Raw genomic sequence first — 22038 nt, forward strand, 5'->3', positions numbered from 1 at the left:
CTCCCACAACTATTAATCCCGACAGAAAAGTGGTTAGGTAAAACTAAAGGAGCACTTTAACTAAAGGGGCAGTTTTGATTTTGTTTCCATAGGCGGCATTAGTAAAAAAGAAAAGCAGAAAAGCATGTGCAGCAGAATGGGAAAACAAACCCCCAAACACCCTCAAAAAAACAGTTTTTGGGACAGATGACACTTATCCGCCAAGGAGAGACAACAGCGGAAGCAGAGACGGACTAATACGCTGCCCCGCAGCGCGACAGATCCACACCCAGCACAAAGCGGTTTCCCGCAGAGACGCACCTGTCACTGTTAATGACTAGAAACCCACAGAGCTACAGGCCAGCGGCTGAACGCGTTTCTAGAATCACAGTCCCGCCCCTGTAGGGCAGACACGTAAATGACTAGGCTTTAAGAACATGTATATTTTAATATCTTCACAGCCGGATATATTTAATTGTATGCAGTGTTAACGAGCTGTTTTGACACCGGCATTTCTTTACATTACCCACCCACCGTGCCTTGAGCCTGCCTTGTCTGGTACTGGAGAAAACGAAACAAGATCAACACATTTAAAATCACGACTTATCAGTAATAATGTGAGACGGTTTATTTATTTATGATGATGATGATGATGATGATGAAAAAGAGAAGGTAACACGTATTGAAAGTATTTTCTAAACTGTGAGGAACCTGTATTTTGACATCAGAAGTATGTGTTTTCTCTCACCAGTTGCTGAATCACATCAGCTGTAAATGACGTCAGTCACCCCAAAATCAGCTGCTCCTGTTTCCATGACACGCGGTTTCCAGAGCAACCCTCGACTGCACTTGTACCCTGGCACCGCTAGAGGTCGCTGCATTCACTCTTCTTAGGAATAGATGCTGCAGCGTGCGGACTACGGCTGGTATTGCAGATCAACCGCACAGACAATTACGGCAGCGATGGGTGTCAAACATACGCCAATATATCGAGCAGTGCATTTTACTGTACAGTCTTTTTCTTTTTATAAAGTATTCCTAGTGTAGTAGTAATCATCATCATCATTCTGTCAGTTAATGTTTTTGTTTTTCTTATTAATTTAACCAACGTTAAGAATATATGTTAAGAACATGTGAACAGAAGAGAAATGACAACCCTAAATCTATGTTTTCGGGCAGCTTGTTCCAGACCCCTGATGCTCTTGTGTAAGGAAATGTAAGCAAATCACGGGTGTGTCCTGGATTGATCTTTTCAACTCCTGGTTTGGTCTGTACCCTGGCCTGCTGCACACTGGCCACAATGCTCTTCTATGGAGCCGCCTGCTCTGGAGTTCTGTCTTCAGAGCTTAGAACTGCTGCTGTCACACTAGTGAGAAAAAAAAAAACTAACCAACAAACGTAATTTGTGAAGTAATTACAGGCTTACTTCAAACCATTTGTCATCGAAAAGAACGTATTCCCGGTTGGTTTTTGTTTCTTTTTTTTTTGAATAAGTGTTTAATAATTGACTACTCATGTTGAAACGAAAACCAGAAGACACAAGGCTCTCCAAGTAACTGAGTTTGCGACCTCTGGTATGAAACAGTACAGCACTCCGTCCAGCGCGACTGTATCTGCTGTGGTTTGCCAGTAGGGGACATTGTTACACTAGAATATCCCATTTTGTTAAACTCCACCCCTCCCACCCGCAAAGAGAGAAAAATACATTTTCCACAATGCACCGCGGGGGACCTATCTTTATATAAATGACCGTAGCGTGCCTGATCAAAAAGAGAAATTAAATAGCGGGAAGACCGCAAGGGAAAAGCGAAAACGCAGCGGGGCTCATTCTCCACCCCCCCCCCATTTGAATTATTTTAATGTACACTATGGCATTATTGCTGACATTTTGCTTGTTTCCTGTCATACAGCGCGTGATTTCGCATGTTGAATCCCCCCTCTCCCTCCTGTCTGATGGAGTCCGAGGCAGTAGCGTCATTCCGGATGAGGACCCAGCGAGGCTGGCTGAGTGTGCTCTTGCTGCAGTGAAGCAGCGGCGTGTCTGACAGTGACGAGACGGAATTTGTACAAATATCCATATATCACTGCTCGCACGTATGTAGTGTAAGCTGCATATCCAGCTGTAGTTCTGTACCTTAAGTTATGGCATGACGGACCGCCTTAGTCACGGAGTAGCTAGCGTTATCGTGTTTCCCACCAGTAGCATCTTCGTATACTGATGGTTGATGCATTTTTTTTAAAAAATAAGGCTGGCTTTTCGATGCCGATGTGAGAGGAACGCTGAGTGGCATCATGGACATCGGAGCGGAGTAGCTCAGGCGCTCAGCTGCTGTCTCTGAGGAGCTCCGGCGACCGGGAGCAGGCAGGAGCTGTTTTTTTAACGCCTCCCGAATCGCAGGGGGGACGAAAATTCAGGGAGAGAGGGCGGGTGTACCGTTTCTAAAAGGGTTGCAGGGAGGCGAGGAGTCGTTGATTTTGTTTTATCTGTTCGGAAAACACGCTTAGTCCAGAGGTCTGGGGCGTAGGGTAGCTTGAAGGAGAGATCAGACTAGTGCCCCGCCGGTCATTCCCGCTTCACCAGAGGCGGCGATCACAGGGGCAGTAGTTGTATTTCTCCGGGACGTTCCCCAAACCACCTGTCCTGTCCGACAGTCGGCTTTCTACCCCTGCCCGTTTCTCACTCGCATTGAGCAGGCATGGAGCCGGGCCGACCCGCTCACTCTTCCGATTCCCTGGAGTTCACGGTGGAGAACGTGGAAAAGGTGAGTCAAATTAAATTCCCCATCCCCACTCGTACCCGTGGTTGTCACGGTAATGCAGTTTTGCGGTAATCGTGGGAAAGGTGGTTTACGCTAGTAGTGGTGTTTTAAGGGGGCAACACGCACGTAAGGTCTGGCTTTATCATCACTAGTGCCGCTGATATCGGGTATCAAGATGTCTGTTGCTATTTTTATGAGGTGAATGTTACTATTGGCAGGGCTGTTGTTTAGGCTGTGGGTGTTTGTGACAGTGTCAGCTCCCTCCCCGGGGGCGTGGGGGTATTGGCTGCGCCGTGTCCGTGCGGAGACGGTGACACTGGAGCACAAACGCTGCGAGGCGGGGGGTGTCACATACCGCACGCACCTGGCAGCCGGCTCCTCTGCAGCTCTTCCACACCCGACACCTCAGCAGTGCGATCGGGCTGATCGATACTCCTGACAGCTGCAATGGACTTTGACGTCCCCGGGCACCAATGGGCTGTGGTGTGTGTTTCTAAGGTCCGGTCTGACCCGCTGTGCAGTGTGAGCGGTGTCTTGGTTGTGTTGTCAGGGAGCTCACAACGAAAGCTTGGGAGCGATGACAACAGCCACGTTAAGTCAGCCTCAGCCGCTCTAAAGCCTGATGATTCTTGACGTCGTTTCCTTTAAAAGGGGTAAATACTACACCTCTCTTCCAACCACTCCGTCAGCCCATCTCTACCTGTGCAGCTGCCCCTTGTCCACCCCTCAATCTGCAGAGGGACCCCAGCCTCCCTGTGCTGTGGCCAGCGGGCAGGCCCACTGCCGAGAGAATTAAGATGAAAATTTACTGCGACTGAAACACTCAGTACCCATTCTCAACACGCTTAAGCTCGGTTTGGGCTGAGTTTTAGTGATGGTCAGGTCAAACCTGCTGGGCTTCTGTCTGACCGCTCCACCTGGACAGTGTGGACGGAGAGTGAGGGCAGGGCGCTGTCAGGGCCTGCTGGACTCTTCTCTGCGGTCCGCATCATTCTGGTGTGTCTGGGCAAGCAAAGACCTGTAGCTCACAGGCCCCCAGTCAACAGCAGCTTGTGTCTAGAAGGGCAGATTTTAAAGAATGCTGGGCAGCTCTGTTGCTCAGTTACCTGCAGACTGCCCTGAGGTTTAGTTGGGTCCAGTTGGTCTTTCCCCTGTGTGGCAAATTTGTAGTGATGGCGAGGTGAGTAAGCAGCTGGAGTGGACAGATTTATTTGTATGACCGACCTGCCTGTAATCTTCAGTTTTGCCAATCTCTTTGCGGTACGGGGCCCTCCCAGTGTAGAGACAGTGGGAGTAAAAAAAAAAAATCTCAAGTTTAAACCAGGGATGGCCACATTTGGCCCGTCAGAGATCGCACTCCAGCCGCTACAAAATGGCGGCTCAGTTTTCTGTCTCTGCCTCGTCAGCGGCTTGGACTGGAGGGGAGTCTATTCCTTGAGGACCGCAGGGCCTGCCTTTCCTGCTCCTCTCTGCCCAGGAGGTGTTTAACGAGCTGAATCCGTTATTGATTCACAGGTTCACGCTTCCCCAGTATTTCCTGTACGGGAGCTCCAGCGATGACTTCCAGGTTTTGTGGTCAGCTGCGGACATTTTATCTAATAACGCTATAGTTCCTTTGGGATCTTTTTTTTTTTCCTCTGGATTCCATCAGGCAGTTGCGGTTTTCAGCTGTAGCGCTGATGTGATCAGTCAAAAGCCAGAACGCTGGAATTTGAGGGTGGCGTTCTGCATGATGGAGGCATCAAGTGTACCCACCTGACTTGTTAGCTGTTGTCAAGGGTGTGGGCTGTTTGGGCGGGTTGGCTGGCCAAAGCTCTCATCCAGCGCTAGGCCTGCTGGCTCTTGTCCTCTCTGCTTTTGCTCACGAATGACTGGCCAATGACGGTTCTGGGCAGTGGTGTCGACATTCATGCCAGAACCCAATCTTTCCCCATCCAAGCTCATAGCCTACCTTCAGAGATCCATTAAGCCGTTTTTATGTCTACTGGAGGGAGTTCGGGATGAGTGATTTTTAGAATGGGATTTTTCCGTTATTAGTTGTGAGGTGATAAAGCAATAATGGGGGTTTGAAATGAACACTGTTCTGCACGTGCCGAAGCCAGAGAACGTGGGCACGGTGAAGACTGCTAAAGAATCCTTTGTCTTTTCTCCTGCTGGGGGAGTCTACTTCTTTTTTGTTTTTGTTTGCACAAGGCGCAGATAAGTGAGTCCGAAGCCGCTGGTTCTTCAGTTTTGTGATTGTCTAAGCCGGGGGGTCATCAGTCCTGGTAAAGCACCGGCACCCGTTGAGAGCAGAGAGCAGGTGTAAAGTGACCCAGTCTAGCCCGTGATGAGCCGATTCTGGTTGTTCAGGCCTCAGCTGTGCTACACACCTGTAGACAGGACGGCCCCGCGGGATTAGAAAGGGAAACCGCTGGTGTAAATCCCTGTGACTGGCCTGATTCTGGGTGGCCTTCTCTCCTGCGCTCAGCTCGGCTCTGGGAGCTGCAGGGCGCTCTGGGATTGCCTTCCTGCTGTAGTCATGGCCCTGAGCTGGTTGTGCGCGTGGGCTGGCGGGGGGATAGAGCGAATGATGAAATGGGCGCTGGGGCATTGCACTGCAGGGATGTTGTTGACGTGCTGGCTTGTGTTAGATGGGAGCTCTGAGGTTGAGGGTGCAGACCAGGGTTCGAGCAGACAGCAGGGCGGGACTCAGCCAAAAGGCACAGCTTCCTTGCTGGGTTTGAATCCTACCTGAATGTGACCGGTGCAACATCCAGTACCAGCGACAAAATCCGGACTCCCAGCACAGAACATTTTGAACAAGTCTGGATTGCAGGCTCAATTACAAATCCCACTAATTTACCTTCAAAGAAAATTTCACCTGCAAGTTTGATATTTTATCGCATGGCTGTTTGTGTATATTTGCTTGAAATGAGCTCACAAGCATGGAGAGCTACTGCCTGTAGCTGATGTAGAAGGGCTGAAGTAAAATTCCGACATAAAACCACGTAAAAGAGCTTGTAACTCATGAAACGGATCCTTGCGAAGGAAATTGAATATTATTGCCAGTGCCAACACAACATGATGCAATGCCACAAGGGTATAGTTTATTCAGCGCGGTATTAATACATTGCAATTCAAATACAGTCAATTTGTTCAGTAAAAAGCATTATGCATACTGAATACAGGGAAATGATATACAGTACAAAGTGAGTCAGCTTTCATTGGAAAATGTACTCTTTTATGGAAGATTTGCTGTTTGTTTTTATACTTGGTTCAGAAACAATTTGGGAATGGATGATCGCGGCGCTGCTCTGTTGTCAAGAGCTGTGTAAGACGCCGCAGTGGTCTGGAGTCTCCACACTGGTGTTCCAGGGTGCGAGCACTGCGCTACAGCCCTCCGTACGGGCGGCTCTGGACTGGCCATGCCTTTGGCATTTCCCATCTTTTGCTCCTTGTGTCTGTCCCATCTGCTTTCCCCTCTTGATCCAGCCCTGGCCGTCCTCCCATCTGTCTGAAATGCTAGAATTGGAAAGGATCCTGTCGACTGAGGCACCGGCGTTGAGCTTGAGCTGGAAGGTTGTGACTGTGTTCTGGTGAGAATGAGACTCGTGGCAGGGTGGAGCTCTGACCCCGTCTGCTCGCCTGGCTGAGACGCACGGATCGGGATCACCGTTGGGGCTCTCTCTGGATCTTCATCCTCCTCTTTCTCCCCCTGCTCTTATGCTCCCTCCTTCTTTTGTCTTGGCCTCCTCTCCCTTTCCCTCTCTCCCTCTCTCTTCCTCCTCCTCCTCTCTCGCCGGCTCTTTGTGTCCGGCGGGAAGGGGCTGGTGTGTGCCAGCGGGTCACCGTGGCTGCAGCCCGTGGGAGCGTGCGGCCCTGCTGTGTCCTCTAATTGTGTTTTTGTGTGCTCCGGTGTGGGTAACGCAGGTGGGGGCGGTAGTTGGAATCTGGGACAGCACCTGTGGCCGTGTCTCTTCAAAAAAAAAAACACTTGTGGGTTTCTCTGTGTGGCCAAATTTTGCCGTCAACTTACAGTCCAAAAAGAATCGCTCGGGGGCGGGTTTCACACCGTGTGGCGGTTCCCCTGAGCGGCGTTTGGAATGGTGAATTAGAAAAGCGTGGTCAATGGGAAGGCCCTGCAAGTACAGGAATTTGGGCGGTTGCGTGTGTGCTCGCAGGGTCCCTGTGCTGTGTCCCTGTGTGTGCGAGCGCGTGGAGAGGTCCGCACCCGTGCCTGCGTGCGCTTGCAACACTGACTGTGTGGGGGGGGAGACGGTCGAGGCTGTGGTGATGGGGGGGCGATGATTGCTGCGTGATTTGTGCTGCACAGGTGAAGGGGGGCTGGGGTGCATGCTCATCTTTCCTCCTGGGAGTCTCTTTGGCAGGAAGGGCCCTGAACGGTTACTTCATAGCCATATGAATGCGTTCTGGCGCACTATGGCTGCCGTCGCATCATCCAGGTGGGGCTGCACACTGGTGGTGGTGGAGGGGAGTCCCCATTACCTGTAAAGCCCTTTGAGTGGAGTGTCCAGAAAAGCGCTATATAAGTGTAAGCAATTATTATTATTATCATTATTATTATTATTATTAATTACTTTTTCAAAATGGGCCGAGGGGGCCTACGTTTGCTCTTCGGAAAGCATGGAGGGCGTAGGGTCAGTGATGTAGAAGGAACAGAAGGACGAAGGGAGTGGAGACCAGAAAGGCCTTCTGATGTCCAAAAGCGGGAAGTGGATTTGATCGGTCTGGATTCATCGCGTGGAGGCACGGCTGCTGTATTCCACAGAGAATGGTGTGGGCACAGATAAGAATGACTGTTCCTCAGCACCCCTCCCATTGTGTGCCGCAGGGCTGGGAAAAGATGTAGTACCCTTCCCCGTCCAGTCCAGCAAATGAGTCATCCTCTCCTGCAGAGCACTTTCTATCATTTAAAAAATAATAACAAGGAAATTACAACCCGGTGAGTCAGGTTTAATTTTTGTTTTGCAAATTTGGCGTTCTGTTCTCTGCCCCTCCAAATCGTCTTGGCGCCTGCGGTGCGCGCCTTCCAGCATTTGTAAAAAGTGCGGAGATGGGGCCTCGGTTCAGCGTTGCTCCTGTGTGGGCCCGTTTATACCAGGTAGCCAGGGCCACAGTTCCACACGAAGGCTGCTCACAGCGCGCGGCCGCCCTGTGACAGCTGCCCCTGGCTCTGGTGCCCTGGCACTGCCAGGGTGGAGTGACACAGTCCCTTGTGCCTTTGTCCGTGGCGGGGAGGTGAATGCCCGCATTGTCAGTTGTTCTTGAGAGCGCGAGTCTGCTGACCACCAGCTCTGTTGGAGGGGGACGCCTCACCATGGCGAGATTGCTCGGGAGCGAGTCAGGGTGATTGAAGGGTGACGTATCCATTGTACCGAACATGAGGCACGCCGTTGTGCTTCAGGACACCCCCATCAGCTTTACTCTGGTGATCCTTTAAGAGTTCTTCTCCGGATCGGGGTATCGTGCTGTAATTGACAAAACTCCTTAAGCCAAGTTCAGGATAGCTGCAGCTGAGAAGTAATAGCTTAAAAATGAGACGTTCGCACACCTGTCATATCAGGAGAAGGTGTGGATTGGAAGCTGCATCTCTGCTTCTCATCTGACTTGCCGCTACCAAAAATAAGCCCTGGAGAGACTGTCGATCGCTCTGTCTACCTGCGTCTCTGTCCAGGGCTGATGCGGTTGCCTGGCAATGAATGCCTGGTAACTGTACCAACATGGGTACCTTTGGGTGTTTTGTGTGCAAGCTTTTTGTATGAACTGCACTGTTTCATATTTGATATCTGACCTGCCCACAGTCACAGATGACAAATACAGATCGATTTGATATTTGATCAGCAGCACGAATGCCGGTCGCCCCTGGTTAGCCGCAGTTTCCAGAATTGAGCCGTCCCTGCAAGCCTGTTTCAGAAGACGATCAACTCAAATTCTGGTTTTAAATCAACCGAATGTAGACAGCAGCACCTGAGCAGAGCTAGCTATATCTGTATACCAGCTGTATAAGCTTGTTTAATCCTTTATTGTTGCCCAGACATGCACTCAGAAACGGAGAAAACAGAAGCCAAAATGATACAGTTTGAACAAAGCATACAAAGGAGTTGAATGAGTTGTAAAGCACTTTGAGAAGCCACCTTTAAAGGCGCTATATAAAATAAAGTTTATTATTATTATTATTATTATTATTATTATTAATGCAGATCATGCGATTTATTGAATTGCAACTTGCTGTAGCAATCTTTGCTACTTTTTTGTTGTACAAAATAAAGAGTCTGGCCCCGGTTAGTTTCAGTACTTTTCCCCAATTTGTGTCCGTTTTCACATTTCGGTGGGAATAGTTGTACCCATGATGATTGTTGCCAGTTTGTGCCAACGTCGATCATGGTAGAAACTGCGGAAAGCAGGGTGGTGGCAAATGGCTGAGGTCTGCAGCACGTGCCAGTTCATTTCGGGCTGTCTGTCTGCTGCACTTTCTTGCCAGTCAGCCCTGAAGAACAGTTGCCTTCCGAACAGGATCACAGCGGTGCTTTTCCACACAACTGTTATTTGCCTATTGTTCACATTATATAGACTAGTGAAGGAACAAGTAATAGGTTTACCTCTTAATAAGTAAGAGGTTTGTTCGCTTCAGAGAACACGTTCGGGCTGTGAAGATTAAAGATTTCTCCAAGCCCATAGTTTCTCATTTCACCTCAGACAGCCATGATCACACTATTTTTCTCCATCTGGGTTCTCCAAGAAGGGTTTCTTAACTCCCATAGCAGAAAGACATCAGACACTAAAATTCTCCTGAAACTTGGTTCACACTGTCCCCCTCCTCTCAATGACAGACTTGTTTTCGTGTAATCTTCTCTGTTCACATACAGGTTTCGACTTCACACCTCTCTTCACCTCTCACCACCTGAGTGGCCTCTCGGCCTCCCCCCTGCTCCCGACTCCTCCACACTCTCGGCTTTTGTTCTACTGTGCTAATTGATCTTTGCTGTCTTTCTCGCAGCCGAAGAAGGCTCCACAACCAAAACGTTGTTTTCTTTCTTCTCTTTTCAGCATGGAATAAACCTATTACTTGTTCCTTTGCAGCCTACGCATACTGATGCAGCTACCCACCTGAACTATTACATAGACTATACTGACACTTGTGACGAGGTTGATGTTTTTCACAAATACTGGTACACCCTCAGTAAGCGATCTAATCTTTATCTAATACAATACATCTGTCGTTTCTTCTTGATTTTGTTCTGTGAACGAGGATGAAGTAATTTTTTGTGTGTTGTGTATCTTGTACCTTTCTACCAGTTCTAACTATCCTTTCACCATTAAATAAAGAGGTTAAAAAGCAACTTTTGTCTCTAAATAAGGGACAATAAATAAGTCACCCCAGAATCCTGTGTATACTTGTGCAGGTTCTGTGTTAGTGGAAGAAAGTCAAAGAGTCTTTCTTAACTTGACTCTGCACAAACGTGTTTTTAAGTGTTGTTTAATCATGTTAAAAGCCTGGATGTGTGCACTGCCCATATGACAATGACCTCTTTTGCACTCTTTTGTAATGTGGCTGTGTTTGAAGTGATAATATTGGAAAAAGGAATAACTCTTGTCCCAGCCGTAAGGTTTTGATGTTTGTTGTATAGTTTCCTCACGCTGTCTACTGTTTTGTGGTCTTGCTCAGTGGTCACAAACACATGGCTCAATTCCTGGATGCCACTCCTGAAGCCAGGGTGAGGACTGGGGAAGGAGGCAACTAATGAATCTGGCATTGGTGCCCATGATGTGTGGTAGTCTGAGGATTGTCTTCAGGGCTATAGGGGCTGGCTCTGGATGTTAACTTGACTCTGGGCTGGGAGCCTGGCTTTGATCTTCATGCTGTAGGATTTTGACACTGATTAGGACTGGCTGGGATCTTCAGACTGTAGTGCTTGTACTGGATTGTGATCCTGCCTGTTTGCCAGAATGTAGGGAGTAATCCTGAACTGGTCCCTCATTGAGATCCTAGTTGTGGTCTCCAGGCAGCAGAGGGGATATCCTGGATATGGATCCTGGTTGTGATCCCAGGATCCCAGGGAGAGAAGCTTGGGGTCAGAGCACAGGGTCAGCCATTGTACAGCGCCCTTGGAGCAGTTGGGGTTAAGGGCCTTGCTCAAGAGCCAGAGTAGGATTCCTCTGCAGGCTGCGGGATTTGAACCGGCAACCTCCCAGTCACAGGCACAGATCCTTAGCCACAGAGCCACTGCTCTGCCCTGGGCTCATGCATGCAGTAGGATCCTGTTGTCTTCATCTTGTTAAGGCTTCACCTTCTTACAGTGGTAAAAGGAAGCCAGCTTGCACTTTAAAGCAGAACTAGTGTTTGTGCGAGACCGCTGTACTTCTCTGATATCACAGTTTGGAAGCTAAGGGAGCTCTCCGTTTTGACTAAGGACCTATTATTAGGTTTGTTTTTAGCAGGTTGGTTTTCTTTTGAATCTCTTCCAAGAAAGCAGCAGCTCTTGGCGGCTTTCCAGTGGACAGTATTTCCCAACTGTCTCATCTGATTTTATTTTCACATTTTTCAGCTGCGTGTATTCACTTCTTTATTTTTACAAGATCTGTCGCTTGTACCGTAGCTCACAGTCCAGTGCAGTAGCTCTGCTGTGTATTTAAGTGTCTTTATACACTGCTGCTATTTATTACTCTTATATTAAGTGACTAATAGCTACAGTACAGACACAGTGAAGCTAAGCAACCTGTCCCAGATGTCTGTGTGTGTATGTACAGACGTAGAAAGGCCTGCAAATGAGACCTGTCCCAGAGACCCGCCCTCTCTATGAGTAAGGAAGTATTTCCTATTCCCTGTCCTAAATACATTCCCCTTCAGTTTTTTCATTCTGACCCCATAATCCTTGTTTCACTCCAGAGTGGGAAACAGCCCCCTGGGTTAAACCTGTCAGTACTCCTTAGGGTTTTGTGTACTTGGAGCGAAGCTCCTCCATCCTTATCTGTTCTTCACTGAAGAGATTTAACTCCCTCAACCTGCCTGTATGTCACAGTCCCCTGAGACCAGGGCTCGTTTCTGTTCCCCTTCTTTGAACTCTATCTAGGGGTAGAATATCCTTTCCATAGTGTAGTGTTCACAATATTCTAGATGAGGTCTTACTAGAGCTGAAGCATTAGTACATTAGTAGAGACATCTCTTCAAGTTAAATGTCATTGCAGTAGAACCCAGCTGGACTGTTGCCTGGCAAGGCGGAGTGGCGTAGTGAAATTATTGGGGTCTCGTGGTTGTGCGCATGTGTCGCCCAGGAGCGGCAGCGGCTCTGAGGCCGTGTGGGGGAGGTGGGGGTGGGAAGGGGTGCGCAGGGCTCTGGTGACGGCCGGCATGTGCTGTGTTAATTATATCTCCGCGCCGCGCGGGCAATCTGTCACCGTTGGCAACAAAGGGCTTGTTTTCCTCTGCGCTGCAGGGGCGCCAGCAGCCTTGACTCCGCTGCCTCCACCGGGAGGGAGGCTCACGGTCTCGCTCGACCAAGCGGGGCGTCTGCTCCAGCACTCCAGCACCTTGCACTGTTCCACGAGCCCGAGCGCGGCGTACATTTGTCCGGCTGTGTGCGCCACGCTCCGGCAGTGGCGTTTGAAGCGTTTGTGAACGCGGTTGTGCTCGCTGGCGCTCGTTGAAGTGGGACCTGCCTGGTGCACTCCTGCCAGACACCACCAGCTCGGCTCGCTCACACTCACCTGTTTGCGGTCGGCTCAGCCGCTGAAGGAGGCCGCTTTGCTGCGGGTTCGGAGGAACACGACGAGGCGGGTCTGCTGAACGTATGGCAGCTGGCAGGAGTGTGTTTGTGGGGGATTTCCGGCGAGAGGAAGCCCTTCAACTTCACGTAGCTCCTTTTGACGTAGTAGCTAATGGATCCAAGGATCTCATGCAGACGTTTCTTGAAAGAACCCCGAGTATTGGCGGGGTAGCTTGCCCCAGGACCCCAAAGCCCTTTCGTCCTCTCCTCAGAAGGCTGAGGTCTCCCCGCACCACCTTGTGTAGTGTGGCGTTCAGAGCCGTCGGTCATGTGGCGTGTTGCGGCCCTGGAAGGAGCACCAGTGAGCGCTGGAGGGGGGGCACATTTCTCACCGTTGCCACAGTGGGCTGTTTACTGGAAGGCTGATCCCCAGTGGACTGACCCAGCTCTTCCCTGGGGCCGATCGCCACGTGCACGCTGCAGGCCTGACCCGGGAAAGGCACGGACAAGCAGCCTGGGAGAATTCTGGGCAGGATGGTCAAAACTCTGGGTTCCTGGGTTTGTTTGGTTAGTACATCTCATGCAAAGAACTATTTTAAAATTGTAATTTTCTCTCATTGGTGTGATTGGAATAACAGGGCAGCTCTTACACAGGGATCAGCTCTTCAGGATTGACCATTAACGTGGAATAAGACTTCACGGGGGAAAACCGTGACATTTGAAGAGTGGAACAAGGCCAGGAGTCTCAGACTTTTACACAGTGTACATCCACTAAACATTAGGTAGTTACTCTACATATTTAAATAGGTCTCTTTGGGTGAGTTTATTCATTTATAAAACTGACAGTGGCAGCTCATGCAAGAGACATCATGCCCTGCTTCATCTGACGAAGACCATTCACACATAGTCACAGTCCTGAATAGGTGCTGCACAATTATGTTTTTGGCCAAAAAAGTTTAGAAAACCAGCCTGATCATCTGTGCATTGAAATGCTGCAGGAACAGCTGAGTATAGATACTTGGTTGGAATTCCAGCGTCACCACCAGCTGTTATGTTACTGGAAGCAGAAGGACAGACCTTTTCCAGGGGGACACAGGTGTGTGTCTTTGTGCGCACAGTACCAGCAGCCTGTGGTCACACTGAAGTACAGGATTCTGTGGCCTGTGCTGTCCTGGACGTGGTCTGTCCGAGACGCCTCATTATCTGACTGGTCCCAGCAGCCCTGGGATGGGGAGCCCATCGCGAGTGTGCAGTAGTGTTTGGGAATCAATTTGTGAGAGGCGGCTGAAAGTCATGAAGAAGCTGACTTCTTGATCGTATGTGGTTCAGACTGGTGCCGTATGACATAGATTTAATTTCTCCCTTTCTTCCTTTGTCCTGTCTGTTCTTGTGCTTCCCCCTTTGTTTCTGCTGCCCCTGTTATTTCTCTCTCTCTCAATGCTCTCTAACCTGTGTTTCTCCTCCTGCCCCCCTTCCAGGCGCTGCACCAGCTCTACTATGACCCCAACATCGAGAACAAGAACCTGGCACAGAAGTGGCTGATGCAGGCGCAGGTGTCGCCGCAGGCCTGGCAGTTCTGCTGGGTGCTGCTCAGTCCGGAGAAGGTGAGGAGCGGGACGACGAGAGAAATCCGTCCAGGAAGACGTGTTTAAATCCTGCACGCTGGGATTTTAGCAGATTGATCCAGTCAGCACCTTGATCATCAAAACTCCACCGCATGTACATGTGTACATCTTGTGTTTTAATACTGTGGACGAGTTAGGGTGTTACACGTCGTGTATATTCATGTAGATGTTTTATCTACTGATTGGGAGCTGGTTGGATTTAAAAGGTGGAATGGGATGGGAGGGGTTCAGGACCGGATTGGGAAGCAACTCAACAATAAAGCACATTTCCCAGTACTAGATGTGTGCTTTGGAGACTTCTGAAGGACTGTCGTACTCTAGCGGAGGGAATTGCATCATGGAATGTATTTTTAGAACATTGCAAGCCTTTGAAAATTCTAAAAGAACATTAAAATCACATCCCAAATTATCACGCTGTGCCGCCAGCGGCCTACTTATTGTGTGACAATTGATTATGGTCGGCAGAGTACAATGGCTTGAAAAGGCATTTTCTGCGGATTTTTCTTGTTTTTCCGAAAGTTTGAAGGTGCACATCTAGCCAGAGCAAATGCAGGTATAAAGGAAGAAAAATAGCTATCGGAGGCTTGGGTGGTGAGTTGGAGGCAAGAAAAGTGGCAGAATGTTTCACTTTAGCAGTAAGCTCTTTAAAGATTATTCTGTTAGCAGTTCTCTCTGTATCAAATTAAGTTTTGAAAGATCAGAGATTATCTGCTTCAAGAAGCGTTGCATGTCAGTTTGTTGACTGGCATTGCAAATCGTCAAAGCATTGACTGGTATTGAGTCCTCGTTTGTGTTCCTGTGTTCTGTTTGATTACTTGGGATTGACTGAACAGTAAATGAAGCAGTGAGACAGAAAAGGGCAGGGATGGTCTTGGATCTTGTCTGCTGTTGCTTTTGTCTGCGCAAGAGGTAGCTGAGTCACGGCAGCCAACCAAAAAGTGACAATATCCAGCATATCCCAGAATTATTTATTAAGATAAAGGAAAATTTTCCTTTTTTTCCTTTTTTCATTTTCCTTTTTTTCTTCTCAAGTGTTCCTGATTGTGCTGCTTGCATCAATAACTGATACCCTAGAGAACCAGGTGGAAGTCGTAGTACAGGGCACTTTGATCCATTTCAGGTTTTGCAAGACAAGACCAATGCCAGCTGCTGCATCTTCTTCAGTTTGTTACGGTTTGAGTTAATTAGCGTAGACACATTTGTGAAAATGAAATCTGTTGCCTTTCTGCTTCAGTTTGTACGATACATCCTGAAATAGAGCAGGGTGCATTGCAGGGGGACTCGCCCCCTGTTTTTTCGGAGGTTGTCCGTTGTCTCACTCTCATCGCGTTTGTCAATAAAGGTTCAAGAGATCCAGTACTTTGGCGCCAGCGCCCTGCACACCAAGATCTCCCGCTACTGGGGGGACATCCCGGCCGAGCAGTACGACACGCTGAAGACGCAGCTGTTCGGGCAGATCACGCGCTTCGCCTCGGGCCCCAAGATCGTGCTGACGCGGCTGTGCGTGGCGCTGGCCTCCCTGGCGCTCAACATGATGCCGGAGGCCTGGCCGGCGGCCGTGTCCGAGATGGTGCGCATGTTCCAGGCGGAGGGCGCGGGCGTGGACGGGCGCGCGCGCTGCCTGGCGCTGCTGGAGCTGCTGACCGTGCTGCCCGAGGAGTTCCAGACCAGCCGGCTGCCGCAGTTCCGCAAGGGGCAGGTGCGCGGCGCGCTGGGGCAGGAGTGGGCCGCCGTCTTCCCGCTGCTGCAGCAGCTGCTGCGCCAGGCCGACTCGCCCGGCTTCATCAAGGCCAAGGTGCGTCAGGGGCTGGGGGGGGTCTTCTCGCAACCGTTTCTTCCTTCCCTGGTTTCTAAAACTAATAAAAATAAAAATAATTGCTTACACTTATATAGCACTTTTCTGAGCACTCCACTCAAAGCGCTTTACAGGTAATGGGGACTCCCCTCCATCACCCCCAGTGTGCAGCCCCACCTGGATGATGCGACGGCAGCCATAGTGCGCCAGAACGCTCACCACACACCAGCTCTCAGTGGGGAGGAGAACAGAGTGATGAAGCCAATTCATAGAGGGGGATTATTAGGAAGCCATTACTGGTAAAGGCCAGGGGGAACTTTGGCCAGGACACCAAGGTTACACCCCTACTCTTTTCAAGAAACACCCTGGAATTTTTAATGACCACGGAGGGTCAGGACCTTGATTTCACATCTCATCTAAAGGGCAGCACCATTTTTACACTATAGTGTCTCTATCATTATAATGGGGTATTGGGGCTCACACAGACCGCAGGGTGAACACCCCCTACTAGTCCCACCAACACCTCTTCCAGCACCTGCCTTACTTTTTCCCGGGGGGTCTCCCGTCCAGGTACTGACCAGGCTCACAGTGCTGTGCTACAGTGGGCTGCCTGTTATGCCTCTTGTGACCTGCAGGGTCATATGGCTGCTGGTTTTCTGAGTGTAACTTGAAACTTCTAAAGGTGAAAATGTAGGAAGTAAGAAAATATACATTTTTTATGTACTAGAGGTTTTGAAAAATTAGCTCGAGTGCATTCTGGAGTTAAAGAAAATGTAGTGCACTTGTGCTCTGGAGGGAAAAAAGCTTCGGCATCATTCCAGATCGGGGTTTTTGTTCCATCATAAACACAAGCAGCTACTTGCGGGAGCCCGACCACTTTCCCTGAAAGGGTGCTGTGTTGTGCCAGGTGCTGAAGTGCCTGTCGAGCTGGGTGCTGCTGGACGTGCCCCTGAACGAGAGCGAGGGCTTGCTGCAGGAGTGCTTCGCCGCGCTGTGTGACCCCGAGCTGTTCGACACCGCTGTCGAGGCCATCGTCAACGCCATCTCCCAGCCCGACTCCCAGAGGTGAGGCCGCTGATTAGCACTAACATCCCCCCCCATAACCCCTCCTGTGCCACCGGAAAATCTTTAATTAGACGGGATTATTTTTGTAAAAGAGATGGAGATAAAAAGCTGCATAAAAAATGTGACTGAAACAAGTGTTGGTTTTAAAACGGATAACCAGGTTTAAAATAAAAAAGGGTTGGGCTGTGGGATGCTCAGCCAGTAAGACCTCAGCGCTTATAACCACTTTGAGTTTCTAAAGTGCCTTTTCATCTCAAAACTGGGGGAGAATGTAAAACATAGTTTTGAGGCAAGATTTGAAAATGCCGACTGAGGCTGTGGCACTGCTGTGACTGCAGCTTACCTTTCAAGGCTGGAGCAGTTGTCCTGACTGCCCGTGAACTGATAACCCTGCGCACTCGCACACTAACTCACCGTGGGCACTCTGCAGGCTCTGGGAATCTTTCAGTTTCCAAAGCGAGGCTCTGAGCACTCGGAGATCCTGCCGTCTCTTCTCCTCCTCCAAGCCTGAGGAACGATCTTGCAGCCCCTGTTAAATGTTGCTTCCTTCTTGACGTCGCGTATGGTCAGGTGCTGAGGGCCTGGTGCTGCATTTTATGTTGCAGAGCGCATATTGTGCCATGTTTGTGCTCAAGGATGCCCATCAGTTTTGCATTTGTATATGTAGAAATATTGACAATGAATACATAGCTTAAGTATATATAAAACGTCATTGCTTATTAAGGGACCTATAATTTCGCTTTCTCCATTTTCAGGTGTTCATGGCCTGATCTAGCGAATGTATATCGTACAGTATTTACAATATTTTATTCCTCATTGAGTGGGTACTGTTATATAATATATTGTAATTTACCTTAAACGGGCTCAAGTAATGTGTACTGTTCAGCATGGCAATTCTGCAATGCTATGTATGAATGCCAAATACGAACAAACATGCAGATCCCCCAAACGGAAGGTTTTAAAATAATGTGCAAAAGCCAGCCCTTATATGAACTTTGATTGTCTGGCAACCCCCCCCACCCAACCTTAAAGCACTGGATAATTGATGAGCTAATATATATATATTTACAGTGAGGAGTGGGAAATAAAAAGCGCGAGTGGCTCGGAGCCACTGATCCGCAGGAGGTCAGACGAGAGGACAGAGGGAAAGGCAGAGGCAGAGGGGGACAGGCGTGAGGGTTAGCGCATGGTTGGCCGGCGTTTCCATGGCAACGGGGTGCACGGCGCCCCCTGCGCCGGAGTCTCACGCTCTGCTTGGTACAGACGCAGTGAACACAGAGCTCCCCGGGGGATGGCAAACTGGGAGGGGGGGGTGAACGCCTGCGTACATCGGGGCTGCACTGCCTCACGTTACGCAGAGCCCTGCCGTAGCCAAACCAGCCCGGAACAGATGTCGCGCCCCCCAACCCCCCCCCCCCCCCCCAGAGCTTTCCTGAGAACTTGACGCGAGTCCCGGCCTCCTGCCGGAGCGCTTCCGTCCGGCTCTGCGTGATGCGCGAGGCCGCGTTGCTCGGTGCTTTGTTGTGGGGGTGTGATCAAGACCCGTGGCAGACCTCGGTGCGCGCAAAGTTTGTGCAGGCGTGTGCGCGTGGATCCGCTTGTTCAGATTACTCGGCGAGCTAGTCCGCAGGTAGGAACTGTCAGGACCCTGGGGAAGCAGATGAATCCTTCACCGGAATCACAGACCTCTGAGGTCTGACGTTTTAGGGGGAGCAAAGCTTAAAGCATGAGGCTTTCATTCGTAGGCATGCCTATACATCAACACTGCTTTTCCATGGGACAACGGCAAAATAAAATCCCAGGAAATCTGTCTCACAGTCTTCCCGCTGCGCCATTTTGAGGTTTGAGCATCGTGGGAGGATGAGGGGCGAAACCTGCATTTAATTCCTGCAGCGAGTTAGTGCTGTGCCGTGCGAGGAGGTTATTTTTATTTTACGGCCGTTCGGTGGCCTTTGTGTCTCGTCGGCCAGCGGTCTGCGCGGTGCTGACTCAGAGCGTGCGGCACAGCTGCAGGTGTTGCAGTTACAGATGTGCGTGGCCATCTGATTGCTGTATCCGTGAGGTATGGTCAAGATCAGCTCGTTCAGGCTCCACGCTGGAGCCAGCCTCCAGGGGCACAGGTGGAAATTGAGAGTATTTCAGAGAAGTGCACGAAGGACTGAAAGTAAGAGGCACATCCTTGCACAAGCTCTGGAACAAACTGCCCTTCCATGTCATTATCCCTAGAACGACTAGATCTAAGTACTCAGTGACCAAGATGGGGCAGACAGCTTCCTCCCGTTTGTAGTTTCTTAGATCCTGTTGGTCTTTTTTTTTGCAGTTTTCCAATAGTTCTTCCATGAGGCCTCACTCCCAGATAATGCTGTTTTATGCTTTTTGTTTTATGCTTAGTGTTTTGTCACACGTTTCTTCACTCTAAGACAGGCCTCTGTTTCTATTGAGATTTTTTGGGAGAAGCAAAAGCCAATTTTTTTTTCTGATTTTACTACTTTGTTTTGAATCTCAGCAGACAGAATCATCCATGCTGAATGGATGTTTAGAGTGCGTGTTTTTTGGCGGTCGTATCACATTTAGTCAAACAGATCTCGGTTAGCGGGTGAGGACACAGGCTTTCTGGTTCATGTGCCTCTGGATTTGTACCAGGCCAGAGAACAGGCTGTCCAAGTGTGTGAGATCCCCGTGTGGGAGTTAAGAATCATCCAGTATGTTTCAAATTATCTGGCTTTGTTGAAACTACAGTATAGTGTCACATGGATTCACAGTGTTTTATAGCAGAATGCAATAATATTAAGCAGCTTTCGTTTCCAAAGTGTCAGATGTGTAATATTGATTTGGAACATAGTCGCGCATGTAATCTGACAATTGTTCAAAACCGCTCTGATGTAGAGCCAGTTCTTCCTGCCGACAGCGTGTGAGAACCAGGCTATTGTGACAGTACAGGCATCCCTTCATTTCCCAGAATCCCATTTATGAATCCCCGCTACAACAAGGTGTGCAAATTTGTACCCATTGTTTGAAAAATGAACAAGTTTTTGCAATAATGAACAAAATTCCTTCGTCACAAACAAAACAAAAAGATCCTACTATTGTAGGTGAAGGAATGCGTTTTAGTGTGTTTAGTAAGTTTTGTTTACTACTTTAAATACCACAAGTACTGCACAATATAAACAACTTTTAACATATGGAAATTGGTCTGTTAAGTGAACTAGGCTTTGACGAGCGGTAGTTAACATAAAGCAACGCTATATCAGATTTGATATTGAAGAGATTTATACAAACATATGGGAATTCATTTTTGATGTAAGAATTTTTGGCTTACTGGCGTTCGTAAAGCGAGGGATGTCCTGCTGTTGCGTTTTAGAAGTACATTTATCGGAATTCTCCAATGACCTGTGCATGTCTGGATGTGGTCCGTTAACAACAGGTGAGCGCTGAATGAAGGAAAACTGGAGGTTTAAATATTGGGTGATTGGGTGTAGTTTTGTTGTGGTAAGAGGAGATTTGTGGCCTAAAAAATAGGGTTTTGTGCATCTTTAAATCTCATGATTGTTTTTGACTTGTGGTGAACCGTTTTGTTCCAATTTAAAATAAAAAGAACGCGTTTGTCGACGTCTTTCTCTGTCCCCTTCTCTGTCACTCTCTCTGTTTAAACTAATAACAATCAAGTCTCCTGCAAGGATGCCATTGGACCACTCGCATCCTGTTGCCAGGCAACGCGTTCTCGCTCTCTCCTTGCCTCTCTGTCTTTTCCGCCCAGCTTTCGGCGCAGAGCGATAGTGTCTAATTGCAGGGTTGAAAGCAGGGAGGGGGAGATATGCTGTATTTAAGGTAGCTGCCTGTATCTCTTGCCTGTGCTTTGGCTTTTGTCTTTCATATTGTCTTTTGTGTGTTGTAGCTATTGTGTGCAGTAAGTGTCTCTGTGCCCCTTGATTGTTCTCCAAGCTGAAAGCCCTCTCGTGCCCTTTTTAAAATTGTTCTACTCCACATGGTCTCTGAAAATTTGTGCTTCGTTCAAGGAAATAAAATCTGCGCAATACAGGAAATAAGGTTTTGGCCAAAAGTCCTGGCCAAATCATTACCCTTTTGTCACTCTTTTTTTGTCATTTATTAGAAGACACTGGTACTGAACAAGGGCAGAAAAGGGCAAATCAATTGAATATAAAACGATAAAGCAAGAAGGAATGGGGAGGCGGGTGAAAGCAGGTTAGTCAGCCAGCGAATGTGACTGCAGCAGACAGTGTCTGGTCAGATGAGGGGACTCTGTGACTCTGACCTTGAGAGAGGACAGGATAGGACTGCCTGGAAACTGAAAGCCGAAGCTTAGCTTCTGTATTGCTACCGCTGTTATTAAATACCAACAGTAAATTAAGAGTTTATGCGTAAGATTTGACATTGCTATGTAGACTGGCATATAATTGGGGATTGTTCTGGACTCCAAGCTTAATTTTGAAGCCAATACTGACCTGATCCTCAGAAAAGGCCAACAGCGTCTTTTTTTCTTAAGAAAGCTTAAGCATTTTAAGGTCGATGATTCATTGTTGATTTTGTTCCATCAGTCCTTCCTCATCATTTCCTTTTTTTAATTATATACTGTTAGCATGCCCAAAGGGGTTGGGCAGCCAGTTGACCTTGGGCCCCTCGAGGTTTTTTCTCTCCTTACTAAGGAGTTTTTGGTTCCTCTCCTCCGTTGTCTTCTGGTCTTCTGTTCTGTATTGACAAAATGTGTCGTCAATTGCATTGCTAAGCGCCACCCCTTGTTTAATCATTTCCAGTTACTCCCATAACGCCGATACCGACTCCCCAACACCAAGACCAACAGATTTAAGTTCTCATTCATACCTGTAGCCATATCGTTACTTAACAATTGACCTCCTATGCAAATATGTATGTGTATTGCCTTTCCTCTTGGTTTTTTTTTCTTTCTTTGTCTGTACACCAACACTGCTGCTGTAAAAACCATTTCCCCCCCCCCGGTGATAATATAGCCAGTGATTTCAACACATAGAGGGAAAGTTTGTAAAGGTAAAATAGCAGCTTTCATACTCCTAAGCCTCTGATATAGACCACAAAAGCAGAACAAGCACCTGACGTTCAAAAAAAGAGCAACC

General features: G+C 48.7%; 1 protein-coding gene across 3 annotated transcripts in view; it reads left to right on the plus strand.

The window, feature by feature from the left end:
* Positions 1 to 1757: 1757 nt before the first annotated feature.
* Positions 1758 to 22038, plus strand: part of ipo13b (importin 13b) — a 46957-nt gene continuing 26676 nt past the window's right edge. Inside the window, exons 1-4 of one of the 3 annotated variants that reach the window (XR_015925364.1) lie at positions 1758 to 2741; positions 13924 to 14049; positions 15413 to 15865; positions 16773 to 16930. Coding sequence is in view for 2 of the 3 variants with exons in the window: in XM_088599291.1 (XP_088455417.1) it covers positions 2676 to 2741; positions 13924 to 14049; positions 15413 to 15865; positions 16773 to 16930 (803 nt within the window). In the remaining variant the exon portion in view is untranslated. Of the gene's footprint in view, positions 2742 to 12964; positions 13013 to 13923; positions 14050 to 15412; positions 15866 to 16772; positions 16931 to 22038 lie in introns of those variants that run through there. The other 2 variants (XM_088599291.1, XM_088599293.1) reach the window with 2 other exon arrangements.

Source organism: Lepisosteus platostomus, chromosome 11 (assembly GCF_059453375.1).
Source record: "Lepisosteus platostomus isolate fLepPlt1 chromosome 11, fLepPlt1.hap1, whole genome shotgun sequence".
NCBI lineage: Eukaryota > Metazoa > Chordata > Actinopteri > Semionotiformes > Lepisosteidae > Lepisosteus > Lepisosteus platostomus.